Below are 27795 nucleotides of genomic sequence, written 5' to 3' on the forward strand. Positions count from 1 at the left end.
GCTGTAAAGTACTATTTCTAAGATTTGATATATCACCTTCAAAAATACTTCAAAACGACAATAGAGCATAATTCAATTGAATCTAGAGAAAATTGATGGAATTATCTGAAAACAGTTATTTATTAGTAATTGATTGGAACCTTAATTGTACGTCACATATCTTCACATAGATCGTTTATATCAGATGACTGTTATCAATATAGACAAATAAATGTTCTTTCTTTCACTAAACTGATCATCTTATAGGCATTTGCGTTCTTCTTTTAAACTATTTTTTTTTCATTTTCTGACACATAAATATAATCAAAATCGTGGGAAATCATAGATGATGAGAAACAGTCCTTTAATGAAATGTCATCAATAAACAAAAACACGTTAATTTCTTTAAAAAGTATTAATTCTTCAGCATCATATTTAGTAGAAACATACTTCTATTCAGTGGAATGCTTCTTCGAGCTTATAATAATTATAATAATAATAATAATAATAATAATAATAATAATAATGATAATAATAATAATAATAATAATAATAATAATTATAATAATAATAATAATAATAATAATAATAATAATAATAATAATAATAATAATAATAATAATAATAATAATAATAATAATAAATAATAATAATAATAATAATAATAATAATAATAATAATAATAATAATAATAATAATTTATTTTATTATAGTGTCACATATTTGATAATAATAATAATAATAATAATAATAATAATAATAATAATAATAATAATAATAATAATAATAATAATAATAATAATAATAATAATAATAATAATTTATTTTATTATAGTGTCACATATTTGATCAGACATATATATATACACACAATTTCATAAACAACACAAAATAAAAAGACCAAATATCCAGCCTTATGTAGACTTATGAGATACTTATGTACAAACATTTCTAAAATCAAAAAGTTAAAAGACTTCATTAAACAAGTCATTGTAGTCTAAATGTTCAAAAATTCACTTTCTAAAAATCTAAAAAAGATTTAAAAAGATTAACTTATCATCATACTGAGGTTTAAAAATAAGAAATATTAATTATCACAGATAAACTTACAAAAAAGTAAAAGTTTTTCCAAAATGACTAAATAATTTGAGTTAAAATCACTGTTTATAAATATAAATAGAAAAACATTAAAAAATTTTGCTTGATAAATTCTCATGTGCTAAATAGTTTTCGTCTCTGAAAAGATTTTAAAATTGCATATGACAAAGAAGTTTTATATCTTCATAAGACATTATTTCGATAAATTTACTGTCCATATCCAAAGTATCGAAACTATCAATTTAAAGTTCTAGCTTTAGCAAACAATTCAAATCTAATATCGTCATATAATGGGCAAAACAACAAAAAATGTTTTTTTTCACTTTCAACATCGTTGCTATTACATATTCGGCAAAGTCTTTCATCTACTGTTGTTCGCGGTCGGTCATATCGTCCTGTCTCGATCGCCAACGGCACAGACCCGCTACGGAACCGCTCAGTTTTAACGTTTGTTTTGTATAAACGGTAGGTCCTTAATTTATTTCCGTTAACATTGTTCGAATCGTCAAATAACGCTTTTTTGAATTCATCGTTATCAACCATACCAAAGCGTTCCTTTATTGTTCGCATAACAGTTTTTGTAGAAATTAATGTATCATTAAGAATAGCAGTTCCATCAACGGTTTCCGAAAAAGTTTCACTTTAACGTACAATCCTTTACGTCGATTTTTAGTCCACTCTGTAATCTTTCGAGTTAAACGCGTATCATCAGATCGCAATATCCGACTTAATAATCGTATACATGCAGTTCTTTGTTTCGTAAAACACGAGGTCTAACCCATATCTCCTCGAATCGCAGTATTTGCAGTGTATCTTCCAACAGACATGAAAAATTTAGCTGCTTTGTTCTGAATAGAGTTTATTACTGAATGCACTTTTGTGCCCCATATTCCCGAACAATAAAATAACACTGGTTCAACCATAGTAGAATACAACTTGGAGTATACAGAGTGTGTCATTCCACCTGCGCTTATAAATTTGCCATATAACGCACCGTGTGCTCTGCTCGCTAATTTTGATAGTTCACGTACGGCTTTGTCGAACGTTAAATGTTCATCTAACCACATGCCTAAATATTTATATGATGTAGCATAGGCAATGTTTTGTCTGGAACAAGTAAAGTTAAAGTTACTACGATCGATAGATGGATTTCGGAAATGCACTACGTTACTCTTGGACTGATTAACATCAAGCTTCCACTGACTACACCAATCGGAGACAACATCCAACATTTCTTGCAGACTATCTTCATCGGGTGCAATAAGCGCTATATCATCGGCGTAAAGAAGGATACTTAAAAGATCATCTCCTATTCGAATGCCGCACTGTAGATTGTTAATGCGTTCGGCCAAGTCATTAATATAGATCGCAAACATTGCCGGTGATAACAAACACCCTGGTTTCACACCACAGTCAACATCAAACCATGGAGTGTATCTATCATTCACGCAGACTGTACATTTGACATACTCGTAAAGTGACTGCATGGCGGATAGGAATTTTCCTTGAATACCCGCACGTCGTAGTTTATACCATAAAAAGCTTCTAGATACAGAATTAAACGCCTTCCTCATATCTATAAACGCCTTCCTCATATCTATAAACGCCTTCCTCATATCTATAAAACTGACGAATGTAGACTGTTTTGATTTTGTTCTGTTTGTTATAACTGAAGTAAGGCTATATATATGCTCTTCACAACTGCGTTTTGGACGAAAGCCATTTTGTTTCTCACACAAAATATCGTTGTCCTCTAACTGCTTACATAATAACATCCATGTCTAATGCTTAAAACATGGAGCTCCATATAGATGATAAAAACGATGCCAATTTATAGAAAACAAGTCCTCCGATTAAAAATACAATTATATCTACGATCAGTTAAAGAAAAAGAAAAGTATTAAAACTTCAGTACATTTAAAATATTGTGCAACATCAACCATTAGGTAACAATACTTATGGCCCTTTCACATATTGATGAAATACGGGTTAAAAAGAAGATGAAAAAACACTTTAAAACTCGCATGCCTCTGGATCGCTTTTCTGTATTTACCAGGAGATTGCCGACAAAATAAAGATTTTAAAATACAATATTGCCTATTGAAACACGTTTCCAAGTAGTGTAAGTATTACTGACCTTTATAATCAAAAATATTGTATGATAAATTATATGACACACAATTTTGATCATAATTGACTGATAGTTCTTGTTTTGAAAATCAAATTCTATTCTATTCTTTATTAACTTTAAGCCTAACGGCTCATCAGTATAATAAAATACATGTACAGTGTATACATATGGCATATTACAAACAATATTAACATGATTAACAAATAACAAAACAGATAATAAGAACTGAAAAAAAACCTCACAGTTTGGGAATGAAATGGCCCTTAAATCAAACGTATTGTAGTATGCTACTATACTAACTTGAAGAATCAAATGCTGACAGGAGTTTATATTTTATATTTCCGTGACTTGACTATGGGTGCTGCTGTTTACCTATACCTATTGTTCTACCAGTTTATAAAATTGATAATACAATTGGGCCATTTAAATTGACTAGTTGGTATTGTTGGAGTTGATGCTACATGTGAAGTTTTTATTCACCGAACCCAAATTTTTAGAATGCTTTTTCACTGAAGTTTTTTTTAACCTATTTATTCTATCAAAAAATTGAAAGGGCAGAAATATTTTTTGGTTTTCATTGTTTTAAATCCCCACTGCCAGTATTGATAATATTTCTAAAATTAACCAAAAAAACTAAGTCAGTAAAATATTTTATTAACTGTATGTTAATATGTATGAAAATCAAACTGTTTTTTACATAATGAATGATTCTTTAAATTTTTAACCCTTATACATAGTATTGTCTAATTGTCAGTGAAAAAAGAAAGAGCTATCCAGGGCCGCGTTCAATATCGTAGCTGCTACGTAGTGCTACGTATATTTTGACTATTGAACGTGTAGCTATAGACTAGCTGCTGTACATAGATATTGATAGCAGCTACGTAGCTGCTACGATATTGAACTTAACCCTGGTGTTTTCTGTTTCATTTTTTTTTATGGATATGTTGTGCATTTCTTCATATGTCCCTTTAAGTTTTTATTTTGGATTATAATATTTGCAATATTTGAAATCTATGGGAATTAATGTGCATAAGATATTGGATTCATTTTATTTGAATTCATTTCTCATATGCCTTTTTATAGTAATTTTGCTAAAAAATATGTGACTTGTTTTTTCCAAGAATTTGTTGTCATGAAGGTAGCAAGAAAGAATTAATGCATTCAAAACGTGTTGTGTGGCTTTAACATGATGATGTACATGTAAAATTCTAAATACTTTTGGAGTACGTATACCTTGCAGGGTTTTTCTTTGAAATCAATTATAAGAGGACCTTTGTGCAAAAAAAACCTGCTCACTCAAGGAAATACAATTTGCATAGTATGGATTAAGTTATCAAAAAGGTTATAAAAATCAAAACTGGAATGCAAGTAGGAGAAATGATTTCAACATGTTTCTGTGGCTTTAAATACGACTTTGAAAACATTCATTACAAATTTCGGGATATATTACTAGTATACGAGTGATTCACCTGTTTAAAGGGGATATATATATCATGGGAATGAAATAATAGGGTTAATTAATTTAGTGGATATAGTCTAATTTAGTAGAGAATAGTGAAAAGAAAAAGTAAAATATTCTGGATCTAATATTGTTTCATTGAAACATATACTTTGGTAAAGAAATAAAAACGCAATACTGTGGATATAGTAAAATCAAGTGATATAATGAAAATATTTGTGATATAGTGAATAAAATTATCCAAAATATTTGTAAAGTGAGGATTATCCTTTTAAACATGATCATCATGATAATGGAGATAATCAAATACTGCACAATTTCGGTTGCTGTTTTTTTTTATGATATATATATCATGGGAAATTGAACATAATATGGATATAGAGAGAAAATCTAGTTATATCGTGAAAAGCGTGAGAAAAAAGTAAAATCACAAAAATACTGAACTCCGAGGAAAATAAAATCGAAAAGTTCCTAATCACATGGCAAAATCAAATGGCAATTAAAACACATCAAAAACGAATCGAAAAGTAAAATATGGAAAAAGATGTAGAGCCAATTTCCTTTTTCAGTTTACTCAAATGGTAAAAATATAAGGACTGTAAAAGCTTTATGAATTTCGATGTAAGAGAGGCAACATCATATACACAAAGCAATTTTCCATTTTTCTATTTAAAATCAAAATAAAATCAATATAAAGATAAAAAGATATGGTCATTACCAATGCCAACACCCTACCAATGTTATATAATTGTAACACAATGCAGTCCATGCAAACCAGAAAACTAACGGCCTGGGTTATAAATCAAACAATAAACGAATAGCAAATATAACATACAGAAAGATAACCACTGCTGAATTACGGTTAAAGGATACAAAAAATGATTCGTTCTACTGGATCCATCACTTATAACATACTTGCCAGCTCCCATTGGAAATAATAATGTTTCAGAACTGATATTAGTCCCATCCTTCTGAGAATCTCTGTTTACACCTTCTATATAAATAGTTTAAATAAGAAAATATCCTATGATTGCCAACTATCATCCCGAGACCAAATAACCTGGATTCGAGCAAATACATTTTGAACGGTTGATAGCGTGTTATGAATTATATATTAGTGTCATGGTTTGCTTGTTTTTCAGGAAACTTCTACATTTCAAAACATATTATCATTCCTGTGTAGTTTTGAATGGACAGAATTAAAATGAATAAAGAATCAGTGCATGTAATATGCCCATCAAAATTTCGATGTTTGATTGAAAAACAAACTTCTTTTACATATTTTTGATTTTCGACCAAACTAGCTACAAAATAGGTTATCCTAAGGCATCAGCTCTTTTCAGGTTAAAGAAACACATACCAACCTTCGTTAGTTTCCATTTTTGGGGGGCTCAAATATGCAAAAGGGATGAGACACACATTGATCAAACTTATAAAGTATTCTTCCATAATTTATAGGCAATTTTGAATCACAGTGAAACATAGTATTCAGATCCACACAGATGAATCTCAATTAATGAAAAACAAAGTTATAAAAACATTGCAGTCATGCAGAATTTGTTGGGACGTTTTTTCTTTCTTTATAAATTCTAGATTTAAAATTACTGTTTTTATTTCATGTACACTATATGAATAGGGACTATGTCATGGCCATAGTTCATAGTAGAAACAAATGTACAGGCCACTCATTTATTTTTTAATTACTATTTGTTAACAACTCCCTTATATAGTACAGCTATTCTATATATGTTTTATACCTGTATGTTTGCATATTGCTGCTAAGGTGATGAAAATTTATAATTTCAAAATTGAAATCGAATTGTATGTCATAGAATCTGATAATGAGATGATCGCTTGATTATTTCTAACAATGAGTCTTTTTTAACCAGATTCAATCCACCATTTTTCTAAAAATATCCTGTACCAAGTCAGGCGGTTGTTACCGACAATCTGTTTTTAAATGTGTGTTGGCGTTTGCTTTTGTTGTAGTTCAGTGTTTCTGTTGTTCCTTGGTTTTCCTATTATAATTGATTTCCCTCATTTCCCTTGGTTTAAGTTTGTAAACCTGATTTGGTTTTGCATAATGAAATAATTACCATTGAACAATTGTAAACTACTGTTGCCTTTATTTAATACTCCTCATTCGATGGCGACTTTTTGATGAACGAACACACATATTTATAAAGAACCAAATAAATGTTTTATTGATGCTTAGTATAAACTCCAAGTGGTTAGCGTATTTCAATACAGTGTTCCGATTTATCAAATTTACTACTATCAGACAAACATTGTTTTCTTTTTTCTTCAGAAAATGATATTCAAAGATAGTATAGCCATCTCATATACGAAATTTGATACGGTACATAAATTCTTTTGATGCACAATATATTATTCTTTTTACGAAAATCTATTATTAAAACGTAATACTAATTCCGAATTAATGTAATCGACAGTAAAAATATAAGATAAAATAGGTGTTTATTTTAGTGAGTATTTATAACTTCTTCACAAATACATCGAAACTATCATTTAAAAAAAAAAATATGGTCCCCGCGAGTATGTAAAGCTATATACTTGATTTTCCGGATTACTCTTTGTCATTAACGTATAAGAAATGTAATAAAATTTCAAACTTACGAAATTCAATTGCAAATCTTTTTACAATGTTCACATAAATCTGTACCCTGTACTCGGTATCGAAATTCTTGATTTTCCACATATTGTGTTATGAAGTGGCAATAAGGCTTTGCTAACTTTATATAATAATTAAACCAAATGACTCGAAATGTTACCCATTACAAATTCATAGTTTAGTTGTTGACAAAATCATTTTCGATATCTTATACTATTATTCAATAATTTTTATCAATTAAACGAATAGTTGTTAATTAACCTTAAAACTGTCAATTTGAGCAGACTTGTGCTTACTCCTAATTTAGATATGCTGAGACTATGCAATATAACAGAAGAAGCTCACTTTAGGAACCTACATCGCTCATGGTCTGTAAATTACTTTGACTCAATAAGAATAAAAGATTCTCGAGAACAATTATAAAGAATAGTACCATCATAAAAGAACAACAGCACCAGCAACAAATCAGTGGTAGTAAAAAACAATCGTATTTAGGTATAAAGCAAAGCTTTATCCTAAAAGAAAAGAAATGAACTAAATAAGCAACATGTTGTTCCTGCAAGACTAGCATAAAAAAGAAAAGTTACAAAAATACCGAATTCCGAGGAAAACTCAAAACGGAATGGCAGAATCAAAACCTCAAACACATTAAATGAATGGATATTAATTCTCATGTTCCTGACTTGGTACAGGCATTTCATGTAGAAAATGGTGAATTAAACCAGGGTTTATAGCATAGTTTGAGGATAAAAAAAGAAAATGTCATGGAAAAAAGTTGCAGGGTTTTAAAGGGAAAAAATCATTCGCATTTGATAAATGAATAAAAAGTCAAAGATCTGCAGATTTTTGTGAGATCACAAGTTCGATTTTGTCTAAATCTGATGGTTCTATATATTTACTTATGTCAAGTAAGTTGTAACAAGTATGCACATACTGACACGTCTTGCCTTCTTTACTGGCCATGATCTGTTTTCCAGAAAAAAATATTGAACAGCAGTTCAACTGTTGCCTTTATTTATGTTGCAAGTCTTAAGAGTGAAAGGATTTACTACTATCATACCAGTGTTCCATGAATATGGGATCGACATGTGTTACCTGCCAGACAGACATGTACACCTTACAATCATTCCATACCAATCTAATTAAAATAAAGATCTCTATTTTAATTATATTGATTCTATACATCAAATATAGTTGACCTACTGCTAATATTATCCGAGAAACGGACTTAATCATGAAACTTTAGCCTTCATTCCTGATTTTTGAAAAGATGTCAAGGTCAGGTGAACTCTGTCTGACATTTAGTTTATGCTGTGGCCTCCACCTGTGCTACCAAATTATAATCCCTATGTCTCGCAATGTGATTTTCGGCACAGGCCAGACAAAACAAAATATTGGAAAAAGAAAATGTCATTTATAGGCAATAACTTTTAATGAATCACCAGACAATTTGAGTAAAAACAGCATAGAATACCAATCTTGACATTCTGGCAGTTTTGTCCTGTCATATTTTTTTCAACCTATAACATGGTCAATACTTGCATTTTACTTCATGTTCTTTTTTAGCCTTAGTGGCCCTGTTAGTTGTCCAGTGGAATTATTGATCATTTTTTTGTAATTTGAGACACCAAGGATAATTGTGGCTAGTGGTGGAGCTAAGGGTTTCCTGGGTTTGAAAACCCTTTAAAAAATGGCTGGAATCACCAGGTGAGCTCAAAAGAGACCATATCAAAACCATCACTTATCATCTTAAGGGTAGGAATGAAGAATGAGGTTAGTAGAGCTGGAAATTTAAGCCATTGACCATAGTATAAAAGGCATAAATGTTTTTAACATTTTTATGCCCCATCTACGATAGTAGAGGGGCATTATGTTTTCTGGTCGGTGCATCCGTTCGTTCGTCCGTCTGTCCCGCTTCAGGTTCAAGTTTTTGGTCAAGGTAGTTTTTGATGAAGTTGAAGTCCAATCAACTTCAAACTTAGTTCACATGTTCCCTATGATATGATCTTTCTAATTTTAATGCCAAATTAGAGTTTTTATCCCAATGTCACGGTCCACTGAACATAGAAAATGAAAGTGCTAGTGGGGCATTCATGTACTGAGGACACATTCTTGTTTAACATACATTGTATATAAATTATGATCCTTTGTTGTGTTTGAGCTTTTGATTTTGACATTTGATTTGGGACTTTTTTAATTTTCTTCGGAGTTCATTTTTTTTGTGATTTTTTTTTTAATACACATACAATCCATTGATACAAAACAGTGTGTGACTTATATAACTTTATTACATAAAAACTATAGTATTTTATAGATAATAAGATGTAACAACTCTCATAACAGATAGTAAGACTTCATTCTCTCAGGATAATAAATCACACATTCAATTTAATTAAAAAAATATTATCACAGTATTATTATCACAGTAGAAAAAAAAATAATAAACAAAAACTCTTTGGTAAATGATGTACAGTATAATGCTGTTCTCCATTTTTTCAGCTTTCATTTTAAAAAGTCCATATTATGATGAACAATATGCACTAAGGTTCAAGTTGATATGACTTTAATCTTATATAGAAAAAATGAATTAGTTGATGGATGGATGCATAGAACAGACAACATAATTCCCACCCGCCTAATACTGAAGGTAGACAATTACCTCTATGTAGTATTCCTAACCTGGCAGTAAGCTACAAGGTATGTAGATAACTTATCTTAAATTCATTACAATGATTACCAAAATTGAATACATTCAAACACTTCACATCTTTCACCAGAAAAAAAACAACTTTAAATTTGAAAAAAATAGTTTAAAAGTTTTTAGTTTTAGTACTTTTCTTAACTACTTTAAAAATACATTTTTTGTTGCCTTTAATGCCATTGAATTGGAGATTCTGTGCTCAGAAGAAATGTTAACCTTCATACTTCAATGTTTATTTGACACAACTTTTATTATAATTAATCTAATTCAAACATTGTAAATTACATTTTATGAAACCAAGAAAAGAACTATGTGTAATGAAAAAAATAGTTCAAACAGGTTATTTATCAAAGTAACTGAATATAATTATATCTTGTTACTTTTAGGTAAAAACTATTCAAACTCAAGAACATTCATAAAATTTGTAAGAAAAGTTGGAAATAATTATTCCTCTTCACCAATGCAATACATTTGTACTTGATGAATAAGAGGATTGCAATCAATATATTGCCATTGAATACTCCTTATACTGAATAATAAAATGATGCATAAAAATAAAAACAAATGTTCTCGTTGTGACTTCCTGATAAAGCTGTACTAAATATAATCACATTTTTTTAGCTCACCTGGCCCAAAGGGCCAAGTGAGCTTTTCTCAGCACTTGGCGTCCGGCGTCCGTCGTCCGTCGTCTGTCGTCCGTCGTCTGGCGTCGTTAACTTTTACAAAAATCTTCTCCTCTGAAACTACTGGGCCAAATTTAACCAAACTTGGCCACAATCATCATTGGGGTATCTAGTTTAAAAAATGTGTCTGGTGACCCGGTCAACCAACCAAGATGGCCGCCATGGCTAAAAATAGAACATAGGGGTAAAATGCAGTTTTTGGCTTATAACTCAAAAACCAAAGCATTTAGAGCAAATCTGACATAGGGTAAAATTGTTCATCAGGTCAAGATCTATCTGCCCTGAAATTTTCAGATGAATCGGACAACCCGTTGTTGGGTTGCTGCCCCTGAATTGGTAATTTTAAGGAAATTTTACTGTTTTTGGTTATTATCTTGAATATTATTATAGATAGAGATAAACTGTAAACAGCAATAATGTTCAGCAAAGTAAGATTTACAAATAAGTCAACCTGACCCAAATGGTCAGTTGACCCCTTTAGGAGTTATTGCCCTTTATAGTCAATTTTTAACCATTTTTCGTAAATCTTAGTTATCTTTTAGAAAAATCTTCTCCTCTGAAACTACTGGGCCAAATTAAACCAAACTTGGCCACAATCATCATTGGGGTATCTAGTTTAAAAAATGTGTCTGGTGACCCGGCCAACTAACCAAGATGGCCACCACGGCTAAAAATAGAACATAGGGGTAAAATGCAGTTTTTGGCTTATAACTCAAAAACTAAAGCATTTAGAGCAAATCTGACATGGGGGTAAAATTGTTTATAGGGTCAAGATCTATCTGCCCTGAAATTTTCAGATGAATCGGACAACCTGATGTTGGGTTGCTGCCCCTGAATTGGTAATTTTAAGGAAATTTTACTGTTTTTGGTTATTATCTTGAAAATTATTATAGATAGAGATAAACTGTAAACAGCAATAATGTTCAGCAAAGTAAGATCTACAAATAAGTCAAGATGACCGAAATGGTCAGTTGACCCATATAGGAGTTATTGCCCTTTATAGTCAATTTTTAACCATTTTTCGTAAATCTTAGTAATCTTTTACAAAAATCTTCTCCTCTGAAACTACTGGGCCAAATTAATCCAAACTTATCCACAATCATCTTTTGGGTATCTAGTTTAAAAAATGTGTCCGATGACCCGGCCATCCAACCAAGATGGCCGCCATGGCTAAAAATAGAAGATAGGGGTAAAATGCAGTTTTTGGCTTATAACTCAAAAACCAAAGCCTTTAGAGCAAATCTGACAGGGGGATAAATTGTTTATCAGGTCAAGATCTATCTGCCCTGAAATTTTCAGATGAATCGGACAACCCGTTGTTGGGTTCCTGCCCCTGAATTGGTAATTTTAAGGAAATTTTACTGTTTTTGGTTATTATCTTGAAAATTATTATAGATAGAAATAAACTGTAAACAGCAATAATGTTCAGCAAAGTAAGATTTACAAATAAGTCAACATGACCGAAATGGTCAATTGACCCATATAGGAGTTATTGCCCTTTATAGTCAATTTTTAACCATTTTTCGTAAATCTTAGTTATCTTTTAGAAAAATCTTCTCCTCTGAAACTACTGGGCCAAATTAAACCAAACTTGGCCACAATCATCATTGGGGTATCTAGTTTAAAAAATGTGTCCGGTGACCCGGCCAACTAACCAAGATGGCCACCACGGCTAAAAATAGAACATAGGGGTAAAATGCAGTTTTTGGCTTATAACTCAAAAACTAAAGCATTTAGAGCAAATCTGACATGGGGGTAAAATTGTTTATAGGGTCAAGATCTATCTGCCCTGAAATTTTCAGATGAATCGGACAACCTGATGTTGGGTTGCTGCCCCTGAATTGGTAATTTTAAGGAAATTTTACTGTTTTTGGTTATTATCTTGAAAATTATTATAGATAGAGATAAACTGTAAACAGCAATAATGTTCAGCAAAGTAAGATCTACAAATAAGTCAAGATGACCGAAATGGTCAGTTGACCCATATAGGAGTTATTGCCCTTTATAGTCAATTTTTAACCATTTTTCGTAAATCTTAGTAATCTTTTACAAAAATCTTCTCCTCTGAAACTACTGGGCCAAATTAATCCAAACTTATCCACAATCATCTTTTGGGTATCTAGTTTAAAAAATGTGTCCGATGACCCGGCCATCCAACCAAGATGGCCGCCATGGCTAAAAATAGAAGATAGGGGTAAAATGCAGTTTTTGGCTTATAACTCAAAAACCAAAGCCTTTAGAGCAAATCTGACAGGGGGATAAATTGTTTATCAGGTCAAGATCTATCTGCCCTGAAATTTTCAGATAAATCGGACAACCCGTTGTTGGGTTCCTGCCCCTGAATTGGTAATTTTAAGGAAATTTTACTGTTTTTGGTTATTATCTTGAAAATTATTATAGATAGAAATAAACTGTAAACAGCAATAATGTTCAGCAAAGTAAGATTTACAAATAAGTCAACATGACCGAAATGGTCAATTGACCCCCTAAGGAGTTATTGTCCTTTATAGTCAATTTTCAACAATTTTTATAAAATTTGTAAATTTTTACTAACATTTTCCACTGAAACTACTGGGCCAACTTCATTATAGATATTGTAAGCTGCAAGGATGTTCAGTAAAGTAAGATGTACAAACACATCACCATCACCAAAATACAATTTTGTCATGAATCCATCTGCTTCCTTTGTTTAATAGTCACATAGACCAAGGTGAGCGACACAGGCTCTTTAGAGCCTCTAGTTTAAACTCATTTTCAAACAACAAGTGTTCTTACCCATACTTGTCAGACTGCTGACTATAAGATTTATGATTTGATACAAACTAAATGAGGATTGAATACATAGTATTCAAGTTTTGTTCTTAAATGGCTGATTTGTATGCTCGTAGACTTTAATTTTGTAATTTGTGTTTAAAAGAAAATATAGTTACACTATAATAAGAGGTGATCATTTATGAAATGTGATTGTTTAAATGCTTGGAAGACTAGAAAACTAGTATAATACATCTGGATCTCCCTTAACCTGTAGCAATTTAGTGTGAGGGGGTACAATAAATTCCAAAAAAAATATCTTAAAACAATTAAAGCATTCCTTCTCAGATCCAAAAAGAAATAATTTCTTACTTATATCTTTTCTGATAAGTGTAAATCAAAATTTAAAACAAAAATAAAGCCCCAATCCCTACTTTCCCTTAAATGTCCTCCTTCCACCCCTCAAATGGGAATAATGTGATCACTTTATCTTTTTAGTGTCGTCTGATTTTTTTTATCATTACATATTTATTATATACATTCTCAAATTTTTTCCCTTCCCTCTTATGGTTTAGAATAGTTCTTTATTTTATATTCTTTTACTTTAAACATATGCAAGTAGTTTCAGTACAAAATAAATAGACTCGCACAAGAAAATTGATTTACAAAAAGCTTACAAATCTATTAAAGTCCTGCCAACTACCTAGCTGTTGGTACATAGATTCTAATAGGATATGTATTGTCCATCAAACTTTCTGGTGGGTAAGGATTTTTTGTAATTATAAAGAATTTGAAACTTGATGTCCTGTAGTCATTGAACTGATTCTTCTGATAGTCTGGACCATCTGATTCCTTTATTAATTTAAGATAGCTGTAAAACAAAAAGATTCATATAAAATTGGTAAAGAATCAAGAGTACAAAAAATTAACATTGACCAAGCAATCATGAAAATGAGATCAAGGTCAGACTATACCTGCCAGACAGACATGTACACCTTACAATCACCTCATTCACCAAATATAATTGACATATTGCTTATCTGTACTATTAAACGAGAAGACCTCATTTTGTGTGTCGCTTCTCTTCCTCCCACAATAAATTAATCATCATGCCTCTGTGTTCTATAGGTACCTTGCATAGTCGCATTTGTCATCCATTCTTATGACTATTCAGTTTGGGTTATTTTGGGAGAAAAACGAAAATTAAGGCATCCGAATATTGCTTCCCTCATCAAACCGACTTCCATGTCACACATGACTTCTGGTTTCAACATTGAGAACCAATTGTATGGTAGATAACAAAAATGAAAAATAAACAAGCCAATCAGAGCGTTGTCCATATCGTGGTTTTTACACATAAGAACCACTTCTATTATACTTCGGTTTTAACTTACAAATAGTTTTTATAACTTCTCGGACGGGGAGAGAACAAGTATTTTTGCGTTTATCTGCATGTATACTATGATTAATATACTATTATATTTGCGATTATCTGTATGTATAATATGATTAATATACTATTATATTTGCGTTTATCTGCATGGATACTATGATTAATATATTATTATATAATATATAGAGACTCTTCATACAATATAGCAGTGAGTTTCCGTCATCAAACCGACTTTTAAGTCGGACATGACTACCGGTTTTAACATTGATAACCAATCGTATGATAGATAAAAAAAAATGATAAATAAATTAGCCAATCAGAGCGTTGTCCATATCGTGGTTTTTGGATCGTAAGAACCACTTCTATTATACCTAGGTTTTAACTTTAATACACGCAATTTTCACGTTTATCTGCATCATCCCCATGTATATACTATGATTAATATACTATTATAATACATAGAGACTCTCTATATAATAAAGCAGTGATCGCAAATGGACAAAAAACTTTATAGAATTAATAGTTAATAGAAAATTAAATACACTTTAATATTTATAATATAGATACGTATGTTCAAAGTATACAGAAACGCGAAAATAATGGAATATAACAGAAAACAAAATAATAACGGATTTTGAAAAAAAAGAGAGGGCTTAGAAATATTGTCCTGTCTCCATGTACCTATATGACTTTTGATATCATTTCTTAAATTCTCAAGACATAATTTTTTTTTACAAAAATTCAGCCTTAAATAGTTAACATACTTTCAACCTTAAAATGTCTGCAATTTCGCTTTTAAATGTAAGTTATACAGGACTTCTGGTTTTAAACTTGCACATAAATTTCATAAGAGTACTCGAGGACAGAAGAATAATTATTGCATCGATAGAGACTCCAAATAATTTAGCAGTGATCGTCTAGGAGAAGAAATTCATAGTTAATGGCAAATGCTCTTTATTTATAGTATACGTATGTTCATGCATAGTATACAGAAACGCGAAAATAATGGAATTTAACAGAAAAAAATAACGGACTTTGGAAACAATGCATAGTATACAGAAACGCGAAAATAATGGAATTTAACAGAAAAAATAACGGACTTTGGAAACAAGGGAGAGGACTTAAAACTGTTTCCAAGTATCTATGAATTTTGATACCTTTTTTGAAATTCTTCAGATATGAAATCTTTTACTGCAATTCTCCAGACACAAATTCTCACAAGCTCTAATGCCCTCGATTTCGCGGGTGTGTTCTAGTAACATTTAAAAAACAGACCAAAATACAAAACTTTACCTTATCCAATGAACCATGAAACTAAACAGCACATATACCCCAGAGAATATTATTTATTTTTTCGACACATTTTGTGGTTTACCAGTCAGCTTACCTACAAGCTATTAATAATAGTGTTCTTTTCTTCCTTGAAAATTTAATATCATGGATTCCCCATTTACAAAATCAATGAAAATTGTTACAAACCAATAATAATGAACAATGACAAGGTGTACTTTTCATATAAAACCAATTAACCTAAAGGTTAGACCAATAATGACCTCTTGGTAGGGTTAATTGCTAAATAAATCAAGTTTCATATAAGCTGGTGCTTTACTAGTAAACATTTCTATATTTTAACAGTGGATTTTTCTATATATCTATACATACTTCTCCTCCTGCATTATACTCTTGTCCATGATCATTCCCATTAATCCTTTCAAAATGTTGTCAAATCTGTCACTAACTGTGTCAAACATATCAACTTCCATCATGTCCAAAATAAAGGGCTTACCAAATCTAACAAAATACACAAAGCAGATGTTCTTCTTTCACTTTGTAAACTAAGCCATGTTCAGATGATAATAGAACATTGGGCAAATGTTGTGCATGACAATTAAAATTGTATTTTGAATAAAGACAGAGATCAAATTTGACATTTTTATTGGTGTTGCTTGCTAGGAAATGAAATAAAAACAATTCCTATAGTAAGTAACTAAGTTTACATGTATCTCTTCTTTTTTAAATAGTGAACTGATTGGGTGTTTGTAACGTTTTGGCTTCAATAAATCAAAATGACTGCCTTTTAAACATGTCTTATAGGTTGACTTTAAAGTAAAAAATCTCTTAAGTTTCTTATACTAATCATTATAATTCTATCATGCCATTATATTTGCTAATCATAACATGGGTAGCAGATGAAGATCTAGGAATTTTTAAAAAGGGGGGCCTCCTGACAAGCCAATCTGTGTGGAGTGATACTTGTAAAGAGTCGATGTATTTATCATATTTGAAACTCCATAAGGGGGACACTAAATCTGCCTCTGGATATGCATTACATTGGTCATCATTCCTTCTCAATTATTAAATAACATTAAAACAGATGTTTATCTATCAATAACATATATTTTTAGAGCAAAATCTATGTATTTGAATTTGGAGGTTTAATGATATTAAAACAATTTTATAAAGCTTTCCCAATTTTTTTGTGCTTTCTATACATATGTTCATCTATTTTGAAAGAATCCAATCAGTTGTACGTCACAAAATAAAATAGATTAAGGCATTATTTTTTTTGGTTTAAATATCCAAAGTTGTATACAAAATTTTACCGCAATCTTTGACATCGCATTTGATGTTCCTTGACTGTAAGGTCTGATTTGAATTTGAAAATTGATTTAAATCTTTTTAATGGAAACTTTTTTTAAGTAATTTATCATGAGATAATCAAGGTTTATATTTACCTTACAGCACCAAGAAGTGCTAGCCGCACCTTATCATCTTCCATCTGTTTAGGGCTAAGTGCATTTACACAATTTGTGTCACGATATCTGAGAAAAGTTGCTGCTTGGCCTGTTCGATCAATTATTAATGGCCATCTTAAAAAAAAATGTTATAAATATATTTCTATTAATCTCTTTAAATATAGCTAATTTTTAGCAAAAAAGTGCACTTGAATAAAAACAAAATATGTGCTTTTAATGCTGCATATATTATAATAACTGTCAAAAACAGAAACTAACATTTTCCCTAAGAATTGGTGGGTATGAATGGTGGGGTATGTTGGCATTACTTTAATGAAATTCTTTACCAGGTTTCTTATATGTGTATCCCTTTTGATAATCTAAATACTTGCATTCTATTCATGACGTCACAAATAGCAATTGTTTTGATTTTACACGAAAATTCAATGAACACCAATAAACTTCTATGGACTTTTTTGACAGGAAACATAAAGTGCATGCATCATCAAAAAATATCTTCTATTCTTAAATGACATTCTTCAAATGCTTTGAATACGCAACTGTGGTAAAATTCTAATATTTTCAATATATTCCAAAATTCATGTGTAAGCTGATAGAAAACGTCATGATTTGCTTGGGTGATTCTAATGCTACTCCCACGTCATCTGCTTTTTATGAATGATTGGCCTCACGTAAGATGGTGTAAATGACATTATTATACCTTACATATTTTTCCAACAATTCTATTGGGTGAAACCTTATCACGTGACATGGAATAATTCAGTTAATTTTCATTCAATTGCAAGAAAGGACTAATAACCCTAAAAATTTACACCAGCGGTGAATAACCCTATTATTCACCGGTGAATAACCTTTTGAGTTTGTTGATTTGTACTTGAGTTACCTACCATGAAAATGACGTCACAGGCGTAAATAAACAAAATGGCAGCGTTCACGTTACACCTGTGGAAGCCCATCGAGAGACGAGGAAATAAGGCATTGGACATGAAAAGAACTGAGAGTGCCAGCAGCCGATAATATCTTTTATAAACGGTCCTTTTCAGGGCCATCAATATTTTACAAAAAAGATTCTACTTTTGTTGTAAATTCGAGAATTCAAACGTCAGTCTGTGTGTTATGTTAAAAATATAGACACTATAGTAAGTGTTCGAAATGTCCTTCCACTGTTAGTTCGGTATAAGAAAACAGTTGTGGCCCCTTAAAATCGATGAATATCCAAAATTGTCAACCCTTAAAAGTTATTTTACTTCGGGCTGAGCCCTCATTGAAATAACCTTCTCGTGTTGACAATTTTGGATATTCACCTTTTCAACAGGCCATAATTGTATATTATTATACCTTTCATATATTTTAAACAATTCTATTGGGTGAAACGTTATCACGTGACATGGAATAATTCAGTTGTTTCTCATTCGATTGCAAGGAAGGATGAATAACCCTAAAAATTTCCACCAGCGGTGAATAACCCTATTATTCACCGGCGAATAACCTTTTGAGTTTGTTGATTTGTACTTCAGTTATCTCCCATGAAAATGACGTCATAGACGTAAATAAACAAAATAACAGCGTTCACGTTACACTTGAAGCTCACTGTGAGACGAGGAAATATTAAGGCATTGGACAGGAATAGAGTGCCAGCAGCTGATGATAGCTCTTATAGAGTAACGGTCCTTTTCAGGGCCATCAATATTTTACAAAAAGATTCTACCTTTGTTGTACATTCTATGCAATGTATTTTCAAACGTCAGCTTGTCTTTGATTTTGTTATGTAAAAAATATATAGAAAGTGTTCGAAAGACCTTTCCACTGTTAGTTCGGTATAATAAAACAATTGTGGCCCCTTAGAATCGATGAATATCCAAAATTGTCAACCCTTAAAAGTTATTTCACTTCAGGCTGCGCCCTCAGTGAAATAACCTTCTCGTGTTGACAATTTTGGATATTCACCTTTTCAACGGGCCATAATTGTATATTATTGAATGATGATGCAAGAATGTAAGTATTTTAAAGGAAAATGCACAAATGGGAAACTGAGCATGAAAATATAAACAAACGATGGTAAGAATTTGTATTTGTATTAAATTCATCCAAATCTCTCTCAGTATGTTATTATATATCTTTTAAGAATGTCACTTATTCAATTTTCTTTGTCGATAACATCAGTATTATTGGTGTGTTCATTTAAGGGATTAGCAAGCATTTCCCTTCACATACAGAAAATCTCTATTTTTGACCTATTTGGGATTTAAAAACAAACCCTTTAAAATAAAACTTTGACAAAAATAGTTTATCTTTCTCAGATGTCTTTTCTTCAATTTTAACATTTATTTATCTTGAAACATTGAACTGAATCAGGGATAAATATTAATATCTCTATTACTAATTCAACTTACTTTCCAGAGTCTTTGATTTTATTTCCAACATCTCTAAATAAAACTTCATCTAATTCTTTAACCATTACTTTGAGGCCAGGGAGATCATCTGGTTCCTGACCATCTAAAAATAGGACAAGAAAATAAATAAATCACCAAATCAAAAAGATTTAGACAATGCATGGATAAGATATGTGTAATGTGACAATGATAAAAGATTTAGAGAATGCATGGATAAGATATGTGTAATGAGACACTGATGAAAGATTTAGAGAATGCATGGATAAGATATGTGTAATGAGACAATGATAAAAGATTTAGAGAATGCATGGATAAGATATGTGTAATGTGACAATGATAAAAGATTTAGAGAATGCATGGATAAGATATGTGTAATGTGACAATGATAAAAGATTTAGAGAATGCATGGATAAGATATGTGTAATGAGACAATGATAAAAGATTTAGAGAATGCATGGATAAGATATGTGTAATGAGACAATGATAAAAGATTTAGAGAATGCATGGATAAGATATGTGTAATGTGACAATGATAAAAGATTTAGAGAATGCATGGATAAGATATGTGTAATGAGACAATGATAAAAGATTTAGAGAATGCATGGATAAGATATGTGTAATGAGACAATGATAAAAGACTTAGAGAATGCATGGATAAGATATGTGTAATGTGACAATGATAAAAGATTTAGAGAATGCATGGATAAGATATGTGTAATGAGACAATGATAAAAGATTTAGAGAATGCATGGATAAGATATGTGTAATGTGACAATGATAAAAGATTTAGAGAATGCATGGATAAGATATGTGTAATGTGACAATGATAAAAGATTTAGAGAATGCATGGATAAGATATGTGTAATGAGACAATGATAAAAGATTTAGAGAATGCATGGATAAGATATGTGTAATGAGACAATGATAAAAGATTTAGAGAATGCATGGATAAGATATGTGTAATGAGACTATGATAAAAGATTTAGAGAATGCATGGATAAGATATGTGTAATGAGACAATGATAAAAGATTTAGAGAATGCATGGATAAGATATGTGTAATGAGACAATGATAAAAGATTTAGAGAATGCATGGATAAGATATGTGTAATGAGACAATGATAAAAGATTTAGAGAATGCATGGATAAGATATGTGTAATGAGACAATGATAAAAGATTTAGAGAATGCATGGATAAGATATGTGTAATGAGACACTGATGAAAGATTTAGAGAATGCATGGATAAGATATGTGTAATGAGACAATGATAAAAGATTTAGAGAATGCATGGATAAGATATGTGTAATGAGACAATGATAAAAGATTTAGAGAATGCATGGATAAGATATGTGTAATGTGACAATGATAAAAGATTTAGAGAATGCATGGATAAGATATGTGTAATGAGACAATGATAAAAGATTTAGAGAATGCATGGATAAGATATGTGTAATGAGACAATGATAAAAGATTTAGAGAATGCATGGATAAGATATGTGTAATGAGACAATGATAAAAGATTTAGAGAATGCATGGATAAGATATGTGTAATGAGACAATGATAAAAGATTTAGAGAATGCATGGATAAGATATGTGTAATGAGACAATGATAAAAGATTTAGAGAATGCATGGATAAGATATGTGTAATGTGACAATGATAAAAGATTTAGAGAATGCATGGATAAGATATGTGTAATGAGACAATGATAAAAGATTTAGAGAATGCATGGATAAGATATGTGTAATGTGACAATGATAAAAGATTTAGAGAATGCATGGATAAGATATGTGTAATGAGACAATGATAAAAGATTTAGAGAATGCATGGATAAGATATGTGTAATGAGACAATGATAAAAGATTTAGAGAATGCATGGATAAGATATGTGTAATGTGACAATGATAAAAGATTTAGAGAATGCATGGATAAGATATGTGTAATGAGACAATGATAAAAGATTTAGAGAATGCATGGATAAGATATGTGTAATGTGACAATGATAAAAGATTTAGAGAATGCATGGATAAGATATGTGTAATGAGACAATGATAAAAGATTTAGAGAATGCATGGATAAGATATGTGTAATGAGACAATGATAAAAGATTTAGAGAATGCATGGATAAGATATGTGTAATGTGACAATGATAGAAGATTTGGAGAATGCATGGATAAGATATGTGTAATGAGACAATGATAAAAGATTTGGAGAATGCATGGATAAGATATGTGTAATGAGACAATGATAAAAGATTTAGAGAATGCATGGATAAGATATGTGTAATGAGACAATGATAAAAGATTTAGAGAATGCATGGATGAGATATGTGTAATGAGACAATGATAAAAGATTTAGGGGAGAGATCCGTTTGCGCCAAAAATGCGTTCTTTTGCGCCACAACTTTTTTTTTCTAATGCTACGTTTGCGCCACCTGTTTAAAAATCACATGGTATCATTTGCGCCAGAAATAAAATATACGATTGCGCCAATTTAAAGAAGAACATCCCTTAAACAAAGAAAACATTTTTCTATTACAGTTTCCTGATTTGGAAGGCAAAAGGCAATCTAAAAGTGGAATATAAATTAAATGTCCATTCCTGAATCCATGTATTGTATACAATTGCTGGAAATACTTCGGACAACACTTAAAAATGTTCCATCAGTGACTTAAAATTTTTGAAATTCTACTGAACATTTTGGTTGGGCAGGGTACAGTTATCTTCTCTCTCTGTACATAGACTGTCTTATGCACTTCAAGTCATTTTTCTGTAGATTGATCTTAGCTGGTCTTTCGGATATATTTTCTGTAGCTTTTCTTTTGCATGCTGTTCGTAGTATTTGACGCTCTAACTTTTGTGGGTCTGTCTCATGTATATGTGCAAGATTTCCACTCAGACAAAATGATACTAAATATATATTAATCTTTCATATGTACAATCAATATGTGTTCAGGTAAATTGGCGCAAATGAGTTCCGAAAACTGGCGCAATTGATACATTTGAAAGAAAAAAAATTGACGCAAACGATACCCCTGAAAAACAGTAATTGGCGCAAAAGGAGTGTTGCCAGATTTAGAGAATGCATGGATAAGATATGTGTAATGAGACAATGATAAAAGATTTAGAGAATGCATGGATAAGATATGTGTAATGAGACAATGATAAAAGATTTAGAGAATACATGGATAAGATATGTGTAATGAGACAATGATAAAAGATTTGGAGAATGCATGGATAAGATATGTGTAATGAGACAATGATAAAAGATTTAGAGAATGCATGGATAAGATATGTGTAATGAGACAATGATAAAAGATTTAGAGAATGCATGGATAAGATATGTGTAATGAGACAATGATAAAAGATTTAGAGAATGCATGGATAAGATATGTGTAATGAGACAATGATAAAAGATTTAGAGAATGCATGGATGAGATATGTGTAATGAGACAATGATAAAAGATTTAGAGAATGCATGGATAAGATATGTGTAATGAGACAATGATAAAAGATTTAGAGAATGCATGGATAAGATATGTGTAATGAGACAATGATAAAAGATTTAGAGAATGCATGGATAAGATATGTGTAATGAGACAATGATAAAAGATTTAGAGAATGTATGGATAAGATATGTGTAATGAGACAATGATAAAAGATTTAGAGAATGCATGGATAAGATATGTGTAATGAGACAATGATAAAAGATTTAGAGAATGCATGGATAAGATATGTGTAATGAGACAATGATAAAAGATTTAGAGAATGCATGGATAAGATATGTGTAATAAGACAATGATAAAAGATTTAGAGAATACATGGATAAGATATGTGTAATGTGACAATGATAAAAGATTTAGAGAATGCATGGATAAGATATGTGTAATGAGACACTGATGAAAGATTTAGAGAATGCATGGATAAGATATGTGTAATGAGACAATGATAAAAGATTTAGAGAATGCATGGATAAGATATGTGTAATGAGACAATGATAAAAGATTTAGAGAATGCATGGATAAGATATGTGTAATGTGACAATGATAAAAGATTTAGAGAATGCATGGATAAGATATGTGTAATGAGACAATGATAAAAGATTTAGAGAATGCATGGATAAGATATGTGTAATGAGACAATGATAAAAGCAATGCAAATGAAAACTCATGCTAACTCTTAAATAGAGAAAGGCAGTCATTTAAACTTGATATTTTCTGCTAAGCTAGCATAACCTCTATGGAGGTAATATGTTTTTGAATAGAAGTCCTTTTGTACCTGCAATGATCATGAGTTGATAGAAATAAGAAGTACGAGTACCAATGAGACAATTCTCCATTCAAGTCACAATGTGTTAAAAATAATCAATTATAGGTCAGAGAATTTTTTCAACACAGAGTTATTTTAGAACTAACGACCTTGAAGTGCTTTTGTGATTTTGATAAGCACTCCCGCACATTAACTTTTCTTAGAGGGATAGAAGGTGGGTATTTTTTCTGTATTATATTACATTTTCTAATATAAAGAATCTTCCCAATATCAAACTTTGTCAATAAGTTCTTACCATCTCCACCTTTCTGTTGCTCCCTCAGTCTCAGTTTGGCTTGGGATAATTTATCTCTTGATTTTTCTGTGTTCATCTTTAATATTTCTACTTCAGTTTCAGCATCTTGTATTGCCTAGTTAATTAACAGTATATAATAAATAAAACCAGTAAAAAGAACAAATATTCAGATTTAGAGAATGCAGATACAGAGCAATATATCTGAAGCATCTGTTTTTATGAACCAAAATATAAATTGTTATTATCATTGATGGTTCTGTAGTGCCCAGCTGTGTCTCGTCTGAGATTGCTGCTGTCAGTGCAAAAGTGTACTATTGACCTTAAAAGTGAGTCCATTTGTCAGTAAAATACAGAATTTAAAAATGATTGGCGTTTGTCCAAGATTCATAACAATCCCTGCATGTTTCAAAAATTTATCATGTCAAAAAATCCAATCCCAGATTGTCGTTAAATTCTTACTGTAAATAAACCATCTATCAGAAAAATACTGAAAATGAAGGAAAAAAATCAAAAGTTTGCTTCTGACATTATCTCTTAATTATAAGTAATTGATGTGTAACAAACTTTAACCCCTGACTGTATCTTCTTGTTAACTGTAAACAAGACTAAGTCTGTAGTTTATCACTTAAATACAAATAAATGAAAATAAATATTTTTTTAATTTTGCTCTGGATACTGTTTTCTGGTTCCTAAAATTAAGATCACTTTGTCTTGCTTTTGAAATATAAATGTTGCAGACTCAACAAAAAGACATAAACTCAAATAAATACTAACTATTTTTCTTGCAAACGGAAGTTCAAATTGCATTTTTATATTAGTTAAAATAAAAAGTTAATTAAATATTTGTTAAGCATATATATTGCCACTGATAACATATGTAAAACAGTATGCCTCAAGTAGGTGTCTTTACTGGAATTCCACCTGGGCAATTTTGATTACACACCATATATTTTTTTAAACAGCTTTTCTTTTGCAAGAAAATTAATTATCTATATCATTAAATATTTCAAATGTCTTAAAGTTTTTAAAAGTGCTACATCTTAAAAGTGATTACACATACTATATTGAAAGTTTACCATTAAATCCTGATATTGGAATACTACTCTCAAAAATAATCATCATTTATAATAAATTTGATAAGATTTAATGTTGATTTTGAATCAATGTAAAATATAAAATTTGTCAGTGGTTGTAGATCCATGGCTAAGAGTTTATAACAATCCTTCCTAGAAGATTGAAACCATCTTTTCCTAGAGATCTATGGCTAAGAGTTTATAACAATCCTTCCTATAAGATTGAAACAATCTCTTCCTAGAGATCCAATGCTTAGAGTTTATAACAATCCTTTATATAAGATTGAAACCATCTCTTCCTAGAGATCCATGGCTAAGAGTTTATAACAATCTTTTCTATAAGATTGAAACCATCTCTTCCTAGAGATCCATGGCTAAGAGTTTATAACAATCTTTCCTATAAGATTGAAACAATCTCTTCCTAGAGATCCAATGCTTAGAGTTTATAACAATCCTTTATATAAGATTGAAACCATCTCTTCCTAGAGATCCATGGCTAAGAGTTTATAACAATCCTTCCTATAAGATTGAAACCATCTCTTCCTAGAGCAGCTTGTCTCTTACCTTACCTAAAATGGTCTACCTCCTTCCCCAATCTCATTATTTTAAAGGAAGAAAAACTTACCAGCACCAATATTTCAGGCCTATTAAATCCTTCTGCAACGGCATTATCATGTTCTGAAATTCTTTTCTCTAATTCACAGTAAGCATGATTCAGCTAAAATACAAAATACATTTTAAGTTTGCAGAGATAATTTACAAAAAAAACCCAACTAAATTACTAGAGAAATCAGGCAAAAAAATGATGAAGGACCTTGGCTTCTCAATTAATTTATTGTTAAAATGATATATATATATACCAAATAGAAATGGTTGAATTGACTTCCAATACTGTTATTCTGCATGAATTTCAGTTAGCTAGAAGATGTAACTGGGAACAATTATTCACAAAAATAAGTTCAAGGCATATAGTATAGTTAATACCAACCTGTTTCTGCATTACATCATATTCTTGCTGGCTTATCTCTAACTGTTTCTCTAAGCTAAAATTGTTGAAATGAATTATTGTTTTGTAATAAAAGTCATGCTCATGTACTTGTATATTGACAGCCAATGCGTTTATTTTCTGTTATAAACTGTTGCTATTATTGATAGCCAATGCATTTATTTTCTCTTTTAATTATAAATTTCAGAATTTAAAATACCTTATTATAAACTGTTGCAATTATTGATTCATTGAGATTCATTAAAATTATAGATAAAACTTTCTATGCAAACTCTCTCAACAATTACCTGAACATATAGTTTTTAAAACAGTGGAAATAAGGAAAATATGTTTACATATATTAATATTTCAGAAATGTTACATAATCCATAATTATAGAAATTTTCATACCACAATAAAAAAGTTAAATAAAACTTGAGGAATAAACACCATCTATAATTATCTAGCAAATTGTTCACCAGTTAATGAGTAAGAAGACACATTGTTATGTGACCTATTAATTTCTCACTTAAGTCATCATCACTGTAAGTTTTCCTTAAACAAGAAATTGATGAGCATGGAGTATGAAAAAGCATTAAACAGTATGACATGCTCATACTAAGCTTCGGATGAAATTTCAGGTGGATAAATTTATAGTTCTCACATGAATCTTGATGTCAAATTTCTGGGAGATTTGAATTTGATTTCAATAAAAAAAAATGTGACCAAAATTTTATGCACTGAATAATCTAACAAGACAAGGGTAAAACTAGTAATAAATACTAACATGGATTCCTCAGCAGCTCTTCTTTGTTTGACCTCCTCCAATCTTTTCTCCTTCTCAGTCTCAAGTTTCTCCAATAATACTTCTGTTTGACTGATATCCCATTCTTTTAATAACTGAATTACAGCTGCTAATGAGGCTACCTAAAAGTTCAAGTAAATAAATTTATTACAGCAACTATCAAAGGCCAAAATATTTATTAAGTTGATTCTCATCCTTCAATGATGAAGATATTTTTATACTGTTTAATTATTATGTTTCATATACTGTTAATCTTCATTAACATCTGTCTCATGTTCTCATAATTATATCTTTAATTTGTTTTCAGTTTGATCATGTTTACATTTATCTATTTGCACATACAAAAGAATACTATTTGTATCAAACTATAAAATTGTACAGAAATTTTTGACT

The 27795-nt window shown here is 30.6% G+C and overlaps 1 protein-coding gene across 1 annotated transcript in view; it reads right to left on the reverse strand.

The window, feature by feature from the left end:
- Positions 1–9569: 9569 nt before the first annotated feature.
- Positions 9570–27795, reverse strand: part of LOC139491705 (IQ motif and ankyrin repeat domain-containing protein 1-like) — a 28706-nt gene continuing 10480 nt past the window's right edge. The window contains exons 7-15 of the mRNA XM_071279536.1: positions 27385–27524; positions 26601–26655; positions 26238–26330; positions 24540–24654; positions 19977–20079; positions 17563–17697; positions 16490–16618; positions 13432–14305; positions 9570–10626 (exon numbers count right to left, since the gene is read on the reverse strand). Of these exons, the coding sequence (XP_071135637.1) occupies positions 14134–14305; positions 16490–16618; positions 17563–17697; positions 19977–20079; positions 24540–24654; positions 26238–26330; positions 26601–26655; positions 27385–27524 (942 nt within the window). The 3' untranslated portion in view covers positions 9570–10626; positions 13432–14133. The remainder of the gene's footprint in view (positions 10627–13431; positions 14306–16489; positions 16619–17562; positions 17698–19976; positions 20080–24539; positions 24655–26237; positions 26331–26600; positions 26656–27384; positions 27525–27795) is intronic.

The sequence above is a fragment of the Mytilus edulis genome, chromosome 1 (genome assembly GCF_963676685.1).
Source record: "Mytilus edulis chromosome 1, xbMytEdul2.2, whole genome shotgun sequence".
In the NCBI taxonomy this organism is placed as follows: Eukaryota; Metazoa; Mollusca; class Bivalvia; order Mytilida; family Mytilidae; genus Mytilus; species Mytilus edulis.